Source organism: Ischnura elegans, chromosome 7, assembly GCF_921293095.1.
Source record: "Ischnura elegans chromosome 7, ioIscEleg1.1, whole genome shotgun sequence".
NCBI classification, from domain to species: domain Eukaryota; kingdom Metazoa; phylum Arthropoda; class Insecta; order Odonata; family Coenagrionidae; genus Ischnura; species Ischnura elegans.
In genome coordinates, this window is record NC_060252.1 from 79,407,042 (window position 1) to 79,429,320 (window position 22,279).

Consider the following 22,279-nt stretch of genomic DNA (forward strand, 5'->3'; position numbering starts at 1 on the left):
CATCAGTTTTCGCGGCCTTCGCGCTTTAGCAGCGCCATGGCGGACGTGGTGAGAGGTTTCTCCACTTGAATGATTGAATTGAAGGCGATGCCGCAATGCAAGCGCAAGCGAACCTGGGAGAGCATTGGAGGCACGTGTTGTTTGAACTTGGGTCGCTTATTTGGTGCAATCATAAGTTGTTTCTCTATCCAGAAAAGTAGTTTTTCTATTGGATAAATTACGGTTAAATGTATTAGATCCTCTAAATTCCGAGAAAAGCTGGATTTGAAGTGAAAAGTATGCCTGTCATCGGTATGGATGCGTAAGTACCACACAATATTTTTAAGCATGTATTTTTTCTTATCTGTTGCATGGTAGTTGTTTGACTGCATAGTAAAATACGAAGCCTTTGTTGACTGCAACAAACCAACTTTCGCGTTGCAGCTCTGAGTGAATGTATTTATCCGTAGTGGTATCTTGGCTAAATGAAGCACAGCCAGTTTTAATTGAGGTATAGTTATTGATCAAAATGATCTGCACGCATGGTGGGTGCTTGAAACTATAATGGTGAGGTATTGTTTTGCAATGCTCAACTCTATGCTGATGCATTTAGCAGAGATTGAACATTTCCGTTGTCTTCCTTTCAGTTTTTCAGATGAAGAAGATTTATCCGATTTGGATGACGATCAGCCAATAATAGGTCTGAACACTCGGAAGGGGCAGGCTCAGTCAAGTGATGAGGTAATAATTGTATTCATTATGTGATCTTGTTGGCCGGTCCGGCAAATAAACCGGTTGTACTGCACAACACTTCCTCTGGTAATTCCTGTCACTTTAATGTGTCACGTGACGAAACGTGACAAACCCAAAACCATAGGCTAATGAATATGGATTCGAAAGAAATTTTCGTTTCTTCGAAAAATGTGCCTGAACAAAGGCTGGAGTAACTCTTACATCCACGGCAGTAGGCAGCGTAATTGCCCTTGTAACGTTGATATTTTCTGAGAATCTGCATTTGTCGGCAATTACCCCGGCTACATCTTCTAAGCTTCTGGAGAAAGCCTTCTTCCTGCACTTTCGGATTATTATTATAGCCAATTCTTCCTTGTCTTCAATTTTCATCAAACTTTATTACTCCTAATGCCCTGACGCAAAGTATAAAGATATTTAAATGCACCAAAGCTCTGTGATGTGTAGTTCTTATTTGTCATCAGTCCGAGTTCTGCTTCATGAATTTTAAATTCTATTGCCTTCAGTGATATGAATCACGAGATTTGAATTCTTGAAAAGAAATTCTAGAATAAGCAATGATAATTAAAATCTTTGAAGCAATTTTGGAAATTTTCCTGCTACTAAGTCCTGTATGTCAGAAGTCATATGAATATACCGTGAATGGGATACCTAATCTATGGTAACCATACCCTATTAGTAATCCATATTTTTAGTATGGATTTCACTATCGCTTGCTGAGTTTTTAATACTTTTTTTTCTTCATGTCTTTTCCAACTATGCCGTTGATGTGGTTAAGAACCACTATGTGCCCAGGTTGGTAGTAGCTATAATATCTAGGTGCCACCACTATTCTTGGGATGAAAATTTCTTCTCTAAATAAATATTTCTGCTGTCTAAGGTGATTCCTCTGATATTATTTCTAATATTTGAAGCGTTTTATTGTTTTAAGTTCTAACCGAATCCTCGCCAGTGTGTGATCTGTTATAAACCTTGCATGCAGTTAATCCCACTGAGTAAATGTGAACATTTGATATTGTTGAAATGCTTTGTGCAAATTTTAAAATATCATGGTAAATCTTACCCAAATGAAATTAATTGGTGAAATTAATAAGATGCGGTACAGTTTCATGTTAAGTATGTGCAAAAAATTTCTTAAGTATATTTCAATGTCTACTACTTTCAAAACTCAATTATTTTTATTTTCGAATTCTAGCTTTTTAACCCTGCAGGACTCACGCCCCTTTTTGGAACGCGAGTACTCGCGCTGAGCCTGTCAGGCTCAATTTTCTTTTTGAAGTCCTCACCTATGAAAGTCGATTATATTTCCTCTTTTTTTGTTTAAATCAAACTAATAATGGTGAAATAGTCCACTTGATGAAAATCAAGTCCATTTACGTCTAATAAAATATGTTATCATATCTTCATATAGAGTATGATATAAAATAGATTACCATAACTTGTTATTGATTTATTGACTCGTAAAACCACTACACAGTGTTAATATCAGGATAGAAAGAACATCATAAGGCAAAATTAGCAATGGACATTATTCTGCAAGCATGCACCATACAATAAATGTGTAGGCTTGAGAAAAATACACTTTCCACAATTTTTGCAGACGTACCCGGTAAATATATTTTTCGTGTATCCACAGTCTGCACACATTTTTCAAACTCCAGTGCACTTTGGGTTCTCTGTTTTTTTAGTTGCCTTTGGTTAATCTATTCTGTTAGTCTTGATAGGCTCGTCTTATAATTAGCCCTAGCTCTTTGGGGAACGATTTTATGGTTCCCCTTCTTTCACGTGTTCATCTACGAGCCCAGCTGACAATTACCTAAATAACACTCTCCGAGATTTTACTTCTATGTTTTTGTTTCCGAGTTAAAAAAATCTAGGAATTTACCACAGCAATATTTAGCATAACGTAAATACTTGGCATAGGACAACGCCGTGCATTTCTTGATACATTGTATGCTGTGCATGACTGATCTGGTGTATATACTCCCGATTTTGTCATGTCATTAAAAGGTATCATTTCTGGCTTTCTTTCATCTCCTCTACATTCATCATTTTTTGTTATAGTTCGTAGTTGATATCATAAACACAAGCACATTTTTCTTGGAGCGTATGATGCAAAAAAAAAACAGTTCTGGCAGAAATCAATAAACTGGATTTTTTATTTTTTGTTCCTATGAAAAAAGTAGGCAATTCCCGCTTATTTTTGCGAATTGGTCCAATCACGGCAAGTCGGAATTTTGAGAGTTCATTTACTAAACAAAAACGCAAATAAATTGTCAATCGAAGTATTTCTACCAGTACTGCTTATGCATAACCTCTTCACGATATTAGAAGGGCTTTTGTTGACCGAAAATGATCCATCAGGTTGTTTACCAGCATACACTTCTAAGTTCTAAGGATAAAATGTTTTAGCATCTACCTAGCAAAGCAAAATTTTTTATCCCTTATTTGTTGGGCATACTTGGGATTTATTGCTGGAATGCGCAAAGACCTCGAAAATCCACAATTTTCTCATAAATGGATGTGTATTCACCAATAATGTAAGTACTTTTACGGTTGACTGTCAAATTGTTCAAATATGTCATGAATTGCAGCTATCCTATCAATTGTTTTTCTCTTATTTACTCTTATTCTTTGTATTTTTTATAACTTTCGCAAGCAAAAAATCACTGCCAGCATGCTAAAACGGAACACTCACGGTTTTGTGGCGGAAACTGGCACAGTTGAAACTTCAGCGAGAAGAGCACCTCCGGTATCTGTGCACTCCAGTCAGAATGACCGTGTCCTCCGAAATTTTATGGCCGCCGGGTGGCGAAGTGAATACACTTTTTGAGAAGAGGTGTAATTGTAACAAGCCGTAACTTATAATATTGTGTGAAATCAATACAAGTAGCTTACTTTGTGTCAATATAGCGTGCTTGTAATTACAGCAGGAAGAGCAACAATGGCTTCTTAGACATACTCCCATGTAAGTAGTTTTGACTTTCAAAATATCAAGCCGATTTAGCAGAAAAAGAACCTTTACTAGGAGTATAATGTTATAGGTTATCCGTAACAGCCTACATTGTGTCTATACACGCAATCGGAGAAAAAGAATTGGCTAAGAGTGAGAATCAAAAATGTAACGCGAGCACTCGCGTGGAGCCTGAGGGGCTCACACCGCGTGCATACAAAGCAAAAGTATCATATTCCAACCTTATGATAGGTTGATCAGGATATTCTGCGCGTAGAAAACGTAGCCAAAAGAGTAAGGAAAAGGTAGAGAAAATGTAAGCGCATTATTGAGAATTGGTCAAGAACTATTAAGAAAATATCAACAATGTGAGCCTAGCAGGCTCAGCGCGAGTTCCGGAGGGTTAATTTCTAATTGATGTAGTACTCTCGGTTTATTTTAGTAATATTTAATTCCACACTAGTACAGTTAAATTTGCTTATTACGATCATGCATGTACCAAATTCATGTCTATAAGTAAGGTCCCAGTCCCTTGGACATTCTTATGATCGCCAGTGTTAATTTCCTGGCATGTAACGAGTTCAAATAATACAAAATCCCCACTGTATTCTTTGGTCCCTTGGGGAATTAATTCCTCTAATATGAAGAAATTACAGCCATCACCACATAGTTCTACTGTTGATCGTAAAGTCCTTCCCTATACAGCTGTTTGATGGAAAGGGTGGGAAAATGATTAATTTTTAAGGATCTGTTGCTAAAGTAAAGGTGAATTATGGAATATTAGCGGCAATCCTGTAATGTGTCGGGCAAAAGCCTTTATTAAGGATACAAGGAAATCTTATTTAAAGCAAAATAGAATTATGACCCCCTGAAATTTTGTTATAAGCTAGTTTTACCGTATTGAAATGGTTTTGTATTTATTATTATAATTTTTATATGAGTTTTTACATTGTATTGAATGAAGACTTTTGGAAATTTGGAATTGATGCCTTGTTGTATTTCAAATAGAAAACTACACCATTTTGAAATGTTGTCATCATTACTAAATTTGAAATGGTGTGGCCACCTGTACTGCTCATGTCTTCCAGTGGTGAAATAACTTAACTATTCTACTGGTTTAAACAGGAGGAAGAGGTGTATGGATTGTTGTCAGGGGATGAAAGTAGCAATGATGATGAAGCTGATGATGTTGCTGAAGACATAAAAAGTGATATAGAGGATGAAGAAAATGATGGCCTACCTGATTCTCGTGCATGGGGTCGCAAGAGAAAAAATTTTTATGATGGTGACTTTGTGGATGCCAACAATTATGGTAAGTTCCTTCAACTTCATCCTGTGTTTAAGTCCCATTAATTTTTCAATGTGCATTAGATTTAATTTTCTGTATTTTGTATTGTGGTGGATGTTTGCGAAGCAGTTCCTATCATTTGCTACTGATGTTTTGATTGCATCTTTAAAAGAAATTGAGTTTATCAGTTGAAACTTCATAGATGTGTATTTGAAACATATGTTCAATGAAAAGGTTTTAAGAAAGCTTACTTGGCTAGTACTCATGAGATAGAGCTGCAATTTGTATTCCAGAAAACTGCAGCCTTCTTTTGCATGTATAAAGTAGGGTGGATATAAATGGAAAGGAAGTTACTTTTTCTCATTACTGAAATATTTCATAATTTTGCCTTTATTGGTAATTTTGTGTAGCTATTGATGTATTGCCCTGGCTTGCTATCACATTAATATTTTAATTTTATAGACTTCATGATACGAAGTTATCAGGACCAAAAATTGGCACTTCATTATGTCATATTAGGTAATTTCAAGAATATTTGATTAATCTCACAAAACTTTACAAATGTTTACTTTTTTTCTGCTGCAGTTTGTGGTTACGGAATTATTTTAAGCACTATTAGGTGTAATCGGTGAGAGAACATAATTATCAATCGATGTTTTCGCAGTAGATTTAGAAGCATAAATTATCATAAAGTACGTATTCCAAGTTATCTATGATCTCTGCATCATTGGTATTACCACATAATTTTGAAATGTGATTCCTCCTTGCCCTTATTGACCACTGTAAGTAGTCAGGCATCCCTTTCCCCTTTTGGGTAATCAACTACTTGCACCTCATAATGACTGTCTCAGGAATGCCCAAAACATTTGCCCATGTGACTGCGTAACAGCAGTTAATATACATGTATTGAAACCAAAATATTGGGTTTATCCTTTAAATTGAATGCTCTGTCTTATATGTAGGGAAAGATCCAGAAGCAGCACAATTGGAGGAGCAGGAAGCACGAGACATACAAGAAAGGCTTGCTGAGCAACTTGATGCTGGTACCAGTTTCTCTTTGGAAATGCTTGCATCGCAAATGGGCCAGGATGCAGAGGGAGAGGTAAAATCAAAATTGAAAATACTTCTTCAGCCTTCCATTTGATTCTCCCTTGCTTTGTAAACAAATTGATATTATCAGCTTCAATATGATAATAATAATTTGTCTTTATTGGGTGAGATTGGAACTAGGAAGTCCCATCTTCTGTCTAACCCCTAAATGGGATGATGTGTCTGAGGTCAAGGAAATCCAAGAATATTAGGAGAATATTCAGTAAATATATGTATTTTTGTGAAGAACCCTGAAGCTAAGCTATTGGAAAATTTACTGGGCTGTGAGTGTTATGAACTTCCCTATGCATCCTTTTGCCTTGTACTTTTTCGATGTTTTTACTTTTCCCTCTCTCTGACAATTTCATCATCATTTGCTCTGTGTCCCATGGCGTTATTATCATCCTGCCCTGCACATATCTGATCTATTTCTCTTCCATTTTGTCGTTTATGTTTTTGTCTTGTCCTACCTTTCTCATCTGTCCACATGTCTCCAAGATACTCGTCTCTAGTTCTCAGTATTATCTTCTCTTAGTCCTCATTAGAGCTTCCAAGTTCCATTTCCTCACCTTTGTGACTTCCCTCACTGTAATGAGTCTTACTGATTCTACATCAACCATAGAGAAGCTTTGTGAGTTTTTCTCATAGTACCTAAATCTGAGTCGTGACGTAATGTTACCTATTTCATTCTTCTCCCATTATCCCCGGAAGTCTTCCATGTGTGCCGCCATACATAATGTTGTTTGAGCCATGTCTGTATGTGATGAATTATTTTCCTTCCTACAAAGTTCTACAGTTTTATCTCCCTGATCTTTCCTCATTCCTAATCTGAGTTTTCCTATTTCATTCTTCTCCTTCCCTTCTCCTGCTGAAATCCCTTGGATTGGTCAAGGGTAGAGAAAGAAAATAAATTATAACTCTCTACCTTTGTATTGGACTTAAACACATTCACCTTTGCAGACAGTATTCAGTTCATGCCCTGATGACCACTAATGAATATATTTCATTTATTTTAGAAGCAATTGGAGAAGGCTGACGATGTCCCTGAAGTGGATGAAAAGATTGTTACAGATTTGAGCAAACTCTCTAAAAGGCAGCAGCTGGAGTTAATGAAGAAAGAATCGCCTGAGTTTTTTGGATTGGTTAATGATTTCAAAGGTAATATTCATCTAATAAATGCCTCACTTTTAGACAGACAGTATATCATGCTAAGCCATTTTCATGTTAATGTTGACTTTTGGTGATTTTTCTGTGTATCTATCATTTATCTCAGACTGAGTAGTACTAGGGATAGAATGACTGATGTGATACACAGACATAAATTCAAATTATTGCTTGAAACCGTGTTGGAGAGATGGTTGTTGGGTAAGGGTGAGGAGATGAACATAAGATATCAATCATTTTTTATTGAGATAGGCAAAAAAATTATGGGTAAAGGAAAACGAGTAATGCTGGAAATATCTTCCAGGGAGGATAGTGAGATGAAAGTGCTATTTTTTGATGACTTTACTAATTTTGAGGAAATGTTGGTGGCATTTCAAGTAAGTGAAAAATTTATTGAGAAAAATGAAAATACCGTATAAACTCAGGTAAGAGACGCACCTTTTTACCCAGAAATTGCGGGAAAATGGGGGTGCATCTCGTACGTGAATTTATCTGCCTAGCAGTCGCATGTCTAAATGGGAACTGGCAGTCTTGGTTTCCAGCGTGAGTCATTCATTTAAAAACCTAGGTCAAAAAGGAGCGGGAGGCAAGGGAGTTTCTCCCTTAGTGGGGTATTTTTACAATTCTCCTGTTTTCGTTTCTTATTCATTAGAATGTTCGTAAGCATCGCGCTGTGACGTCAATACCTCAGAGGTGAATATGGAAAAGATTGCACAGGATTTTTCGCTACCAGTGAATGCCTACTTATCTACAAGCACCATACGTGCCTTGCAAATTTTTAGCATTGAAAGTGGAAAATTTGATAATTGTCGAAAGTTCAGGCATACATTTGAAACACTTTGCGATGGGAGAAAGAAAAATACTGCAAACATTTTGTTACTTAAGTTCCAATGCTCAAACTAGGGGTGGATCTCTTACAAGAGTTTATACAGTTCTTATGGACTGCCAATGGCCTCTCGGGTGATGAAAGTTAATGTATGCCGGCACGGCAAGCTGTCCCCACCAATCCTTCTTTCAACCTCATCAGCTATTGTCCTTTTTCCATTTGATTGGTTATGTATAAGCTTCATTCAATAACAAACCTGAAAATTTTCAGGTGCTCCTTGGGGGAAATCTCTTTTTAATTCTTTGATTCCTCTTTTTCAAACAATGAATGCAGGAATTATGAAGCTGGTGGAATAGTACTGTATTTCTCCAAGTATAGCTCTGAATATAGTCCCCCCCCCCTAATTTTTAGACTTCAGTTTTAGGAAATAATTTAAAAAATGCGTTTGAATATAGTCCCCCCTACTTTTACCATGGGCAATTTTGGAAAAAAGGGGGGACTATATTCAGACATGTACGGTATTCAATAGTACACTATGATCACCTAACATGTTGGGAATCGAAAACTTCCTAGGCATGTGTATTGTTATAGAAATTATTTCCTTAAATCAAGGCTCAAAAATTGTGGCGGGAATATATATATGGGGGTAGTTTGCTCTGGTTGTGAATATTTTTCTTCACTCAAAAAAAAATTTGCTTTTGTGGTGAAATATGGGGGTAAACTTCTCGTGATTTCCAGTGGATTGAAAACTCCATTTCTGCCGATGTTTCTAGCTTAGACTCGCGGCTCATCCTCAGGGTTGTTCAGTGTTGTTTTGAGGAAATTGGCCCTCTTATACATATGCATCTCTCGTTCAGGGGCCTTGGGATTGGTCCACTCTGTGGCTCTTGATGGTGTAGGCTCTGAATTGGCTAATCTGTCCTCACAGACTTTCCCCTCACTCCTGATATTTTATTCAAAATCTGTGAAACGCCACATATTGCTGATTGAGTGCCCATAATCCTGATTAAAATTATTTTTCTCCAGTTTTATCTCTGTGGCTTCCTTTGTGAGGCGGTCCCTTATGCCTTAGGCATGGCAAAGAATTTTTATCTCTTCAAATTTTATAGTGTGGTCTTGGCTAACACAGATTTCAGTAATGACAGATTTTTTTCATTGTTCTAGCCTCAAGTGACGCTTGTGTCCCTTGAACCTAGTCTCAATGGTGTGGCCTGTTTTGCAAATGCATACTCTGCTGCACTCACATGGAACCCATTAAATGCCAGGAGTCTTTAGGCTGACTGTGTCCTTAGCTCTGACTGGTTGTTCTCACAATTTGACTGCAGACTTTTGGGTAGTTTGAATTTTGGGCCTACTGGGTATTCTGTTGGTTTTTCCTGAAATTGAGGAGATATAAGGCAGGCAAGCTTTGGCCACCGGTTTTTCCTTTTCCCTTGCATCTGGTTGTCCCATGATTGGAGTGTCCTATTGAGGGTCATGGAAATCTGGTGCCTGGTGTAGCTATTCCGCAAAAAAGTCTTCTTAATGTGTGATTACTCCAAAAGCTAGTTGCTTCTGTCAAAGATTGGTTAGACCTGGCTTGATGGAAAAATGTTGTGAGGACCACTTGATCAAATTTATATAGCACCCAAGCCAGCTTATGTTTTTTAGTTTTTAGCATCTGTACCTTATGCTTCTATTGGTGGAAGTGATATAAGCAAAAAGGAACTTACTATGCCATGCCATTTACTTTCAGAGAAAATGGCAGAGGCGAAGGAGAAATGGCTGCCAATGATGAAGCTGATCTCAGAAGGAAAAGTCAAGTCTCCTATTGTTGAACAGTTTGTTCATACCAATTATGAATTAATCCTCAAGTAAGTTGGAAGGGAGGGTAGGATTTTGATCTTATTGCATAGAACTTCTGGTTTGAATTCTATTATCCAATTTTGATATTTTCATCAATTTTGGGAAGACATATCTTTTCTCATTTTTATTCTTTGAAATTAATTTACAGTTACTGTACACATATTGGCTTCTATTTGCTACTGAAAAGCAAGAAAATATCAGTGAGGACTCACCCTGTCATTAAACGGCTCTGCCAGCTTCAGGAGCTTATTAAGTCTTTGTCGGATGCCAATGAAAGCTTGTCTATGCAGGTAATTATTTTTTATCTATTCCATGCACAGCTACATATTTATCTCAATAGTTTTCAGTCTAATGTGCGATGCTAGCTGGCTTTTTCAAATTCCCTTTATCAACAGAAGAACTAGGTCTGATATAATCTTTGTGAGAACTGAGCATATAAAATCAGTATGAAACGTCTTGCTATTTATGAGGTTTACATACTACGTTTAACACAGAAAGGACTCACTACACTTCTCTATCAAGTATCTGCATTTTAATAACAAATGATAGCTCTTTGAATGGTGCAAAAAATTTCTGTTTCAGACAAAGAAGAGTTTAAATGACTCCCTTGGGTAAAAATACACTTAGATTGTCTTTATATTAAAAATCCCCATAAACTTTGCTGTTATAAATGTTATAAACCAAATAAAGTTATGGAAAATGTACTTTTCAGTGTTTGAAAATGCACATTTTCTCGGTGTTTCAAAAGTGGCTGATTAACCACTCATAACAACTTTCAACTTAGGCTTTATCCTTTGAATCTATTAGAAATCATCCTTCTACTGTACAGTTATGGACAGAAAATTGGTGCTGCCTGGTAGCATTTTTTTTCATAGTGAGGCAATAGAGGTGGCATTGAGAGACTCGGGTCCTTTGTTATGAGGAAGTCGAAAAGAAAATATCAAGTTACATGAGAACAATAGAAATGTGTTTCATACCTCTTTCATTCTCGCCCACTGAACTTTTTCAGCCTACCTGCTTCAAAGTTCCCAGTATCTGGAGGTCAACTGCTGCATGAATTACCTATTAGCCCAAAAGGTGTCCAGCCATGAATTTCAGCAATTGCTATTATACTTTTATTATATTGAAATGTTAGTAATTTGCACGTAAATCAGAAAAGAACGAGACCAAACAAGATGTATTTCTAACGTTATTTAAGCATTTTAAGTAAGAAAATAGTTGGAAAAATACGGTGGTGATTTCTGGCGAAACTCGAAATCCTCATAGCTGAGCTTCTTGGAGGTAAATGCAGCATTTTTTCCGAAAACAGGACATCTGGTTATTATCATTTATCAATTATTTACAATTTAGGAGTTATACTATAAGTCTCACCTGTCAGAGTTACTGATGAAGGGATATCTTCTCAGGATATTTTGTTTCACCCTACTAACAATCCGAATTCATCTGCTCATCTGGTGCTATGCTAATCAGAAAAGAATAGGCTGGTTGCCTTATCTTTAGGACAAAAAATTTCATGGCGCAGTCATATGGTCATGCTTCACCCTCTGCAGTATGTTCTGCGTAACACGAACGTGATAGCATCAGTTCCGAACTTCACCTCGCATGAGTGGTTCCGTACTTTCCAGGGTGGGTTGACTTCAAATTGGCGAGTGTTTTCCGTGTGGGTTTAATAAAGTAAGGTTTTATTTTTATCCCTCTTCGGACCATCGCCCTTCTGAAGAAACAAGTGAGTACTTTAAAAGATGGACTGAAAATAATTGAATATTGAAGAATGCCTTGGGCTGTCCGCTAGCACATGGCAGTAGGGGGTGGAGTAGAGCGAGCTACTCAGTGAAAACAAGAAGTGGGATGAAGGCAAAGCTTACGCAGGCGTGCTGCTGACGATTAACGCAACATTGTCCACGCTTTACACATTGCCTAAATTACATGAAAAATATATTGATTTGACAGGAACATAACAAATTTGACTATTTTTGGCCTATCTGATCCATCTCTCAACCAATCCCTGCACCGGCAAAAGCTGTTGTTTTAGGCATGACATGGGCATTGCTCTCGTGACTATGTGTGCTGGAAATGGTGTTTCATGGAATTTTACATTAGAGGGAAATCCATAGTAGCAGGGTATATGCGGAGTGGAGAGCAAACATTTTTTAGCGTGGTGGCGAGTTCCTTTAGGATATTTGATAGCTCTTTCTCTCTCTCTAGATATTATTCGAATCAGCAATATGACCTAAGTGTCCCGATAAAGTACTAGTGTTGCTGTAGTTGGGTAAAACCTTGTTTGAATCCTTTAACGAATATCATAATTACGCACCAAAATCCTGCGTTTCCTGGGACATAGGCAACCCTTGCCAAACATTCCCGCATTGATTGTTTTCCCGCATTCATTGTTTTTTTAGTCCATCCCCCTGAAAAACGATAAATCGAGGTTCCACTGTATCGGCTCTTTTGTAGTCCATTACTCAAATAACTAGAACCTTATTACATTACATACTTAAACTTATTTCAGTGAAAGTAAATATATTTTATCAAAATTAACCAGTTTAAACTCATCAATTTTATAAAAAAAAAGCATATGCATATGATATAAAATATCTTTGTATCATTTATTTCTTAGTTGCTACATTTTATGAAAATACCTTCCTTATTTCTCGCCAGTACCCCAGGAAGATGAATACAGGCATCCCCTGAGTTACGTAAGAGATGCGTTCCGGCAGACTCTGCGTAAGTCGAAATTTATGTAAGTCGAACCTTTGCGTTAGTGCTTCTGAGATTTCGATCGGAGCGGTGAAATTCTCAGCGGAGAAATGCGCGGTAAATTCTCGGTGAAGTTTCATTCAATTCACTGCGATATTCATGAACTCTTCCGTGTATTCTTACGTTATTAGATACATAATCGATAAACATTATATAGTCTGTAAGTTGCATCTCGTGCGATATTCATGAACTCTACCGTGTATTCTTACGTTATTAGATACAAAATAGATAAACATCATATAGTCTGAAAGTTGCATCTCGAGCATTGCCAATCAAAATGCGTAGTATTATTCCCAGAGTTGACCGATCGCGTGGATTCGGGAAAGTACGGTATATCAACGCTACATTACTAAACTGAATACTTAAATTGATTCATTATGTTATACTGCGATGTAAGGGCCCAAAGAATGCATTGTCTACCTACCTATAATCATTACATCTTCTGCCTTTTATATATTACGTTGATCGATGAATCTGGTGGTTTCACTGTCACAGTTAATACACGTAGGAGTGTCTAGGATTACGAGCAAATAACACAAAAAATACCAGTAAATTACTATATTCTTAGATACATTCACACGAACATACACTCAATCTATCACACACGCAAACATACTTTCATTTTCTCATATCTCAATAAAATGACGTGATCATTTGAATATTTACTTCGCTGGAAACATCGAAGAGTATTTCCAAAGCACGAAGCTAATTAAAAGTGAGGTTTAATTCAGCCAACTCCGTCATTAACGTGCGACAAAGTTAGTGGGGAAAAGCTTTCAATGGTGCAATATTCATTTACAGTTGCACACAATATGAGACAACGAGAAAATGCAGCTTAATAAAATCTTCTGCCAGAAACATGAAAACAATTACGCAATTAATATCGTGTGTCAGCTTTTTCTTAAATTTTTCGCGGCGTTCATTCCCAACACTCAAAATTTCAATGCCGTTACGTGGGTACTAAACAATTCTTTTCGGCGATAAAGATTTCTGCTTGAACTTCATTTTCTTTTAATTTCACTGGTGGAAATGTCCAAACTTAAGGATACAAATTTTATATACTTGAAAGTCTGAGTTCGGGTGTGCATGCTGTGTAACAAGCTGTATGGTATAGGAATGAGGGCAACCTCATCCATCGCTAGAACTGCAAATTTTCACATTGATTGGTGACTTGGGATTTATAAGCGATTTTTCTACAGGAATTAATGAAAATTCCTTCGAGGAATGACAAAAATAGGTCACTGTTATTTTTAGCACGTAAAAAACTCATCTATTCGATATTTTTTCTACCATAGGTTGTACGAGCGAATATCTACTTCTTCGCGCTCGCATTAAAAAATTAACGTAATCATTTGAAATACGGTTATCACTTTCGTAAGTACGGATTTACGTAAGTCGAGACATACGTAACGTGGGGGATGCCTGTAGCACAAAGAGGGTTAAGGAATCTCCATTGAAGAATCTTGAGGGCATTATTAGGCTGAGGGAGTTAAAAAATTTCATTATCAATAATTCAAATTGAGATGTAGTAAGAATGCAGCAGTCCAGTGCATTTGAAATAATGCCTTGCAAAGCCACTTTCTCTTGTCCCTTCTCTTCCACAATTTGAAAAGTAATGGTCTTTGTTTCACTGTTGTGGGGATGGGTTTTGTTCCTCCAAATCAAATTATTTCCTAGTTTGAAATCCCTTGATGATATGGAAAAATAACCCACACTCTGAACTAAGTTCGTTTGTTACTCCTTATGGGGTTTGATTCAGTAGCATTTACAATTCAGTGTCAATTCAGGACTTGGAGAAATATTTTGCCTCCAGAAAGATTTTTCTGCCTGAGACGAGAATGAAATTTTTAATTATACTTTGCTTATGGTTTGATGAATATGGGTGCAATATTGTCCGTGGAAGTACCTTATCATGCTATTGTAAATTGTTGCTTTCAGTCATTGTGTTTATAAGTTAAATGTTGTCTTTGACATTCTTTGTCAAGTGTGAAGGCCGTTTTACACGGTACACGGAATTGCGCTATCTGACGTACGTGCAAAGGCACAATCAAAATTGCGTCGTGTAAAGCGGTGAATTGCTAGAACACATGCGAGAATGTGTGGATGCAAGACGGCAAAATAGTCCCTGTTGTAATTTCATTCATGCATTTGCGCAATTCCACGCCATTTTTGAAATAAATGCAGCTCTAACCTGCGCAATTCCGTGCCCCGTATAAAACGGCCTTGAGGAATCTTACATTGTAATGTGTTTTCTTCTACTTTCCTCAGGTCTATGCAATTTTAAATGCAGCTGCAGAAAACAGAAATGTGAATTTGCTGTCTTCAGATGACACTGATAAAGTCATAAGCAAGTATGTAACCTTATTTTTAGCAAATTTCAATGTGGTGTTGGTTTGAAAAGTGCTGCTAAATTTTTATGAGGAAATTCATCTTCCTCCTTATTTAGCATAAGCTTTTTACTTTGCTTTTATCTTTAAGCAGTTTTACAGCTGCCTCCGGCTTAAATGTATGTTGTGGTAATGGCTGAATTGGTTGAGTACAATATTTATGAGGAATAAAATCTGTGACTTCGATTTATTACTTAAGGGAGGTGACACTCTCATGAAACTAGGAATTGTTAGGGAATCTTGAAATTCCGAAAATGTCCGGGATTTCATACTAAAGGTGAAGTGGAAACTTGGGTAGGAAATTCCCCTTATTTTACGATGGAGTTGTTTATTTTTCAGCCATTATTTTGATGGGCATAATTGCACATATGGGAATTAAAACATCCGGCCACATTCAAACAATCTTAATGAACTACAATCATGTAGTAAATATATAAAGATTACATTATTCAGTTCAAACTAAGGCAATAAGTATTTGGCAAAATTTGGCTTATGGGCACTGATTGTGATACTCAGGTAGAGGTGCATCTCAGTGTTGTCTGTGGCTTTTAAGCTTATTCGTACATAAATGTTTATTTGGTACCTTTTTAAATTCGGGTTTATTGTTTGACTGAAAAAATGCTTATACGTACTTGATGTCCATACTGTGGTAAAACAGTAACTAAAGGGGTTTGAAAACTGTTTTACAGTACCTACTTTACTTTTGAATGGTGATAGATTTTCTCACGTAACCACCTACCCAGAAAATAGGCTGATAGGGTTTGCCTCCTGATATGGTTGACCGTGCGAATGGTGGGCATGAAACACCAGCTGCTTTTTGACCACTCAGTCTGATCACAAAAATCATCAGCATCCAAAATCTAATTCTCATCAATTTTTTCATGTAAAGATTTGACTTTGAACTTAGGAAATAAATAGTGTATGATTACTCCTGATTTTTGATACCTCCTCAGTTCCAATTTCCTGTAGCTCTAAAGCCTTCTCTAACTTAATGGCAACATAGAGATCAACTTGTTGTATGTACGTGTGTTACCTCAGACCTATCTATGTATAGTTGCTAGAGATTTGATAGCTAATACAAAGGCTGATATATTATAATTTTTTTCCTTCTTTATTTAAATTTCTTTTCCATTGATATGACACCATTGAAAATTTTGTGAAATAATTTTAATAATAGGGTAATTTCCTTCATCAAAGAAAATGAAAGGCATTGATTGCGATTTGTTACCAACCATTAGTGTATTCATAATGTAAAAATTATTTGATTTTAGAAATCCCTGTTTAGATGAATGTTAATGGTCAATTTTAACCTCATTTGAAAAAGGCCTGATTGGTGGCCATGTGATGCCACTGCACGTGACGTCACAGGGACCCAGATGCTATACGAGTTGTCAGGAGTTCTCCATCTTCTAAAATTACCAATACATACATGATGCACAGAGCTCAGGGAAACATTTCTTAATAATCACCTATTAAAATTTCCTAAGGTCTGAAAGTTTCCTTTGTTTGATTGGGTATTAAATATCCTTATTTAAGCCAAGTGCTACCCGTTATCAGTGTACTCTGCTACCTGATAGCAGCCTGCATCGTAGCGGTGCTCATAGCCTCGCACCAAGGTGGCCTCATACACAGTCAGCTGGAACCAGAATGACGTCACACGGGCTTTTCCCAGCATTTATACTTAGCCATCACATTTTTGTATGTTTTAAAATTTTCACTTTTCATTTAATCGCGGAAATAGATATCGTCATTTAAAAATCTAAAAGCGTGAAATACTTACTCCAGGAGTATTAATCTTTCGATTAAGGCAATTGAAAAAATAGGAAACTACCCTATTGTAATGATATTCACATTAACATGCTGTATGTTTTGGGTACCTTGGATTTTGATGTACTTTGGAACTATTTAATAGTATGGGTATTAGCTCACATGTAAATATCATTGTATCTAATTATGAACATTATTTTATCAACCACTGCCTTCATTGATTCAACTTAGGTTTTTAATAAGTGGTCCAATCGAGTTTTTTTCGACTCAATTCAAATTTGGAGTTGCACAACTGTAATTATTTCTGTCTTTGCAGAAACGATCGTACCATGAAGAAACTATTGGGAATTCTTGGGAAGAAGGTTGAGATGGATGCCTCCATGGATGATTCAGATGATGAAGGAGTTGGAGCCTTCAACATCCGTACTCAGGAGGAGGGTGAGAAAAAGTCTAAAGTGAAGAAGGATGTGGTTTCATCATCAGCACTCAAGGGAGCAGGAGGTCGTGGAGGACGAGGGAGTAAGCATGGTGAGTGATCCTCGTTAGGTAGATGATGCTACAGAAAAACCTCTACTACAAAGGGTCTAGCAGGTTAAGATGGTGAAAAGTGCCCCCCGATATTTTGAGAAATAAAAAATATACACTTAAAGTGCATCCAAAATTATGTGTTTACTCAAAGTTTCAGGCCTCAGCAATGGAAAATAACCCCAGAAAAAATTGAAACACGATTTTTAGTTTTTTAACCATATCTCCAGTTTTTATTTTTATAAAATAGTTTTCTTGATTTTAAATTGTGTATACTATTATGGTCTACCATCCTGATTTTTTTCAAAATTTTTGAACCGAAAACTTAACTTTTACATAAGTTTGAAATTTTCAAAATTAAATTAAAAATTTTAGGAAACAATAGACTCGCTGAAAAAAATATGTTGTTACCCCTATCTTAAAGTATAAGCCTAATTTTTTTCAGATGTTTAAAATTGGTGGAACAAGGTCAAAAACATGAATAACTGCTTTCTGCCATTTGCATCTATGTATTCCAGGAGGATATTTGATTTGGTTGTTGAGAGCAACGATCGTTGATCAGTTTCTAATATTATTGATTGATCGCGTATATTTCGCATGTTATTCAAAAAAGCCAAAAGAGGTATGGAATACGGAAGATATTCCGTGCAATGTCGTTGCTGAAGGTGTAAATTATGACTAATACATAACATTAATACATACAATGAAATTCACCTTGATTGGAGTCAACTCTGCCCTCGCTTGTATACGTTCGCATTGTCTGCATGCGCTGCCATATGAAACAGTTGAATGTTGTAATGCGCTTTAAACCTGGCAGGAATTTCAAAAAAATACAGTCCGAATTTAGCGTACGAAAATCAAGTGAAAGGTGTCAATTTGGAATGTAAGAAAGTGTGAATTGTACGAAAGTCAAGTGTATGAAAGTTGAAGATTGCCTGTATCCTAAAATATTGAATTATAGTTGGCTATCCAATTTGGCCAGGATGCCCACCCTGAATGTGGTTGAGGTTTATCCTCGCCTTTCCTTGTGTTGAAGCTCTGGGTGATGCAAGATGGTAGATCCTGACGTGGATGAATATACCTCTTCTGGGGAATAAATCTCTTTGTATTTCGGACTTATCTGGAATTAAATCTTTGGGCGTATAGGTTTCATTGCAATTTATGTTTCTATATTTTTCAGTGTCCTTTGGGGATGAAGATATGGATGGTGGAGATGATGATGATGGTGATATGGCTGATTTGGCTGAGGGAGGTGTTGATGGAGAAGGAGTTGGTGCGGAGGAAGACGAAGGTGGTAAAAGAGCTATAACGTACCAAATGGCAAAGAATAAGGGTCTTACCCCGAGGAGAAAGAAGGAGATGCGAAACCCTAGGGTGAAGCATAGAAATCGATTCAGGAAGGCAAAAATAAGGCGGAAGGGTCAAGTGAGTCACTTGTATTTGTACATTTTTGCTTTGAAATTCTCAAACTCCATTGTTTTTCATTACCATCATGATTCTCTTTGAAACTTTTTCCCCTAACTATGGAGTTGGGCAAACAACTCAACTTTCAATTGTCTACTTAGGCATCTTTAATAAGTTAGATGAGAAACCTTATGCTGACACTGACTGTAACAATTATGTGACCATATGCCATTGTATTTGTCTGTTCTGTTTCAGGTTCGTGAGGTTTACTCCGAGACCAGTCGATATGGTGGGGAAATCTCTGGTATTAAAGCAACTACTAGCAAAAGCATCAAAATCAAGTGAAAAATTTTTTTTTCCTGTTATTGTTGTGCCTTTTTTCTATAAATTTTAATATGAAAATGAAATTGTCTTTTACTGTCACTTTCCTTGCAATTTAAGTCTGAATGTTAAATGATTTACAATTTCTGGTTACTTATTTGTTGTATGGTGCATAATGGTAAGTTTTAAAGACTATAATTTGATAGCTTTATTCACATCTTCAGTCATCATTGCCTTAGCCTTCTAGTTGAAGATGATATTTAGGATGACTTGAATGGCATTTCAATGAATGATTTTTTTTCATAGTGAATTATAGTTTGATCATCATGAGCTGTGAAGTGAAATAAGATTTTGTCTTGGAGACACAAATTCTGGCATATATGTACATTCCTTAGAGATTTCGTAAGTTTGACTTCAAATATTGTTAGGGTTTGCAGGAATTAAACCCGAGGAACTCAAATTCGGTCGGTTTGTTGGGAAGGATTGCTAAGAATATAAACATTGTTACATTAGGAATCTTGAAAAATATCACGCAGCTGTCATTTTTATGTTTTTAACTGATTAATTCAGCCAATTTCCTGCAGCTGGAAGGTAGAAGGGGTAATAATTGTTTCTACAGCGCATGGTCTTCTTATTTACTTCTTTTCACTTGTATTGTAGAAAGTCGATCGAATCGTTCTTTTCCTGATTACTGCATTTTGAACAGTAAGTTATGACCTTAGAGCATTGAAGACATTATTCGTAGTCCTTGAAAACTGATCTTTTATCAGGATATGGAAACTATGACAACTTATGAGGATAATGCATCATAAAGGCAATAAAACTATGTATTAACTAAAGCTAAGGTCATGACTGCATATATGTAATGCAACTTGAAACATTATGTGTACTCGTTTCTCATTCTGCAGTTTTGGAGTATAGAAGTTAACGTGAAAACAATGAATTTGGTAAATTGAGACTAATTTTGGTTTGCTTGGACTATATTAGCAATCGGTAATCGAAATGCCTGTAACCAGGCTAATATATTTGTGCATTGCTATATTAATTGTTAGGATGATGACGAATGTAATTTGACTCGGATATTGTGTGAACTTTCTATAGGCTTATTTTGTTTAACTCTTATGTGGAGTGGTTGTTCTTTTTCACCTTTGGAATGAGATTGTAATGTCTGGGGAAGTTATGTTATTAACTTTTCATTGTATGCTGTAATTATCTCATATTTTGAGGATCCAGTATTTTAGTAGCCTATTACAAACTACATTCCACGGTTATGTTTAATCTCAAGGAATATAGGTGGTGTTTTTATTCTTGTCTACTAGGCTCGTCAATGAATAACCATGATTGTGGATATATTTGTGGGTGAATGCCACGAGAAATATTCTGTTCCATTGAAATGATTCGAATCATCTGATTCCTTCTTTTGATATGTTAGGTACTCTGAATTAAATTTACTTTACCCCGGAGGTCAGGGGGTTGGAGAATACTGCCTCAGTATCCCTGCTTGTCGTAAGAGGCGACTAAAAGGGTAATGGTTTTTTTGTCAAAATTTCTCTGTATTTGATGAGAAAAGGCCTAAACGTTATCCTTACCATTGTGAAGTTATCATGAAGGCGGAAACCTTTTCCTCCTTGATAACACTCAAGAAACAACTAAGCTGAAGCCATTCTACAACTTTTATGGTGTGAGTTGACTTGGAATCTAGCGGGCACAAAGTTTTCTGTAGCATAAGTGTAGCCTAAAAATTGAGCACAAAGAAGATGCTGAACTTTTACTGACAAATCACTAATTGTGAACTTAACCCTCTGGTTTCAGACCCTCATTTCATTACGTTGGTTACCGTTTGGGTCCTTTAGGGACCCCATTGTTTATGAATCGGGGAAATGAAAACAATTTTTGACTTCAATGCATTGATTTTGTTGAAAAAACATAATGGGCCATAGTATTACCAAAAATGAAACTATTTTTGCATGAAAATCTTTATAAATAATCAGAAAAATTGTTTACAAAAAATATGGAAAATCAGCTACTCAACTCAGTTATTTATTTTTAAATTAAAGATCAGAACACACCATAATAATACAGAAATTAAACAATGTTTTCATCAAAATATTGAGTGAACAAAAATTTGTTTGTAGGAAAGAGGAAAATTCAATTACACTCTTCATTATTACATACAATTGTGACAGTCTTGTGGCGATGTTCTGAACAAACAAATGCTTTACACACAGAGTATCTTACATTTACCTTCAAGTCAATATTTCGAGGGCAAATATGGCATCTGCCCCTTTTGGATTTGCCATAAATTGTTTCAGATTTGGCCATTTCTGGATTACCTTTTTTTACTCCACATGCTAGAAGAGCAGAAGTAACAAGTATACTATTAGTTGTTTCTGCGCGTTTTTTCATGCTTGGTAGAGCAAGTTCTTGCCCTTAAGACTTGAGAAAGATTCTCCTTCTAAACGAGGCCTTGTTATTCCATTCTGAATTTTTGTTCATAAATATGGCAAATGCATTACTGGCTGCTATATCTATTATATTCATGAACAGCCTGAATGGCCATCTATTAGTTTTTCTGGCACATGTGTATTCTCTTATGAGTTCGTCTGCATTGTCTACAGCTCCTTTTGTTTTATTATATTCTAATATCATTAGGGGTTTCTTACATTCACTCTCAGATATTTTGTTATCCAAGTTTTGCGATGTTAGCAAGTGCACCATTTTATTTTTCTTTGGCGCATACGAGACCATAGCCAATCCCTCTTTATGTTAGAAAGCAAACTTAAAAGAAAAAATTTCACAATCTTTAGTGCAATTCAAGTCATAAGGAGTGTTCGGCTTGTTCTTTCTCACTGTTCCTAAAAGAGTTCAGTTTTTCAATGCGAAAAAGAGTGCCAAATCCATGGAAGTGAAAAAGTTATCCGTTGTGACACTGCGACCAGTGTTATATAGAGGCTCAATTAGATCTTGGACCACTGCAGTCCCTTGGTTCTTCTCAGCTCGCTGCCCAGGTAATTTCCCTGTGTAAACTTGCAAATTGAAGAGATACGAAGTTTTAGCTGTAGCCCAGATTTTTTACCCATATCTCCCGGGTTTGGATTTAATATATTGCCTAAAAGGGCTAATTTTAGATATCTGTGGCATTATCCTTCATCAATTACAAACCAAAGTTTTTCCTTTAAACTTTCCACCACATCAGGGGTTACAGCAGCCTCTTCCCCACAAAT

The 22,279-nt window shown here is 36.5% G+C and overlaps 1 protein-coding gene across 1 annotated transcript; it reads left to right on the top strand.

The window, feature by feature from the left end:
- The first annotated feature begins 89 nt into the window (after nucleotides 1–89).
- LOC124162384 (something about silencing protein 10) lies at nucleotides 90–19,141 on the top strand. The gene is made up of 11 exons (XM_046538904.1): nucleotides 90–301; nucleotides 627–720; nucleotides 4,808–4,994; nucleotides 5,933–6,072; nucleotides 7,076–7,217; nucleotides 9,785–9,902; nucleotides 10,043–10,184; nucleotides 14,920–15,002; nucleotides 17,122–17,333; nucleotides 18,511–18,755; nucleotides 18,990–19,141. The coding sequence occupies exons 1-11, from the start codon at nucleotides 279–281 to the stop codon at nucleotides 19,077–19,079; spliced, it is 1,476 nt and encodes a 491-aa protein (XP_046394860.1). The 5' UTR covers nucleotides 90–278; the 3' UTR covers nucleotides 19,080–19,141.
- The last annotated feature ends 3,138 nt before the right edge of the window (nucleotides 19,142–22,279 follow it).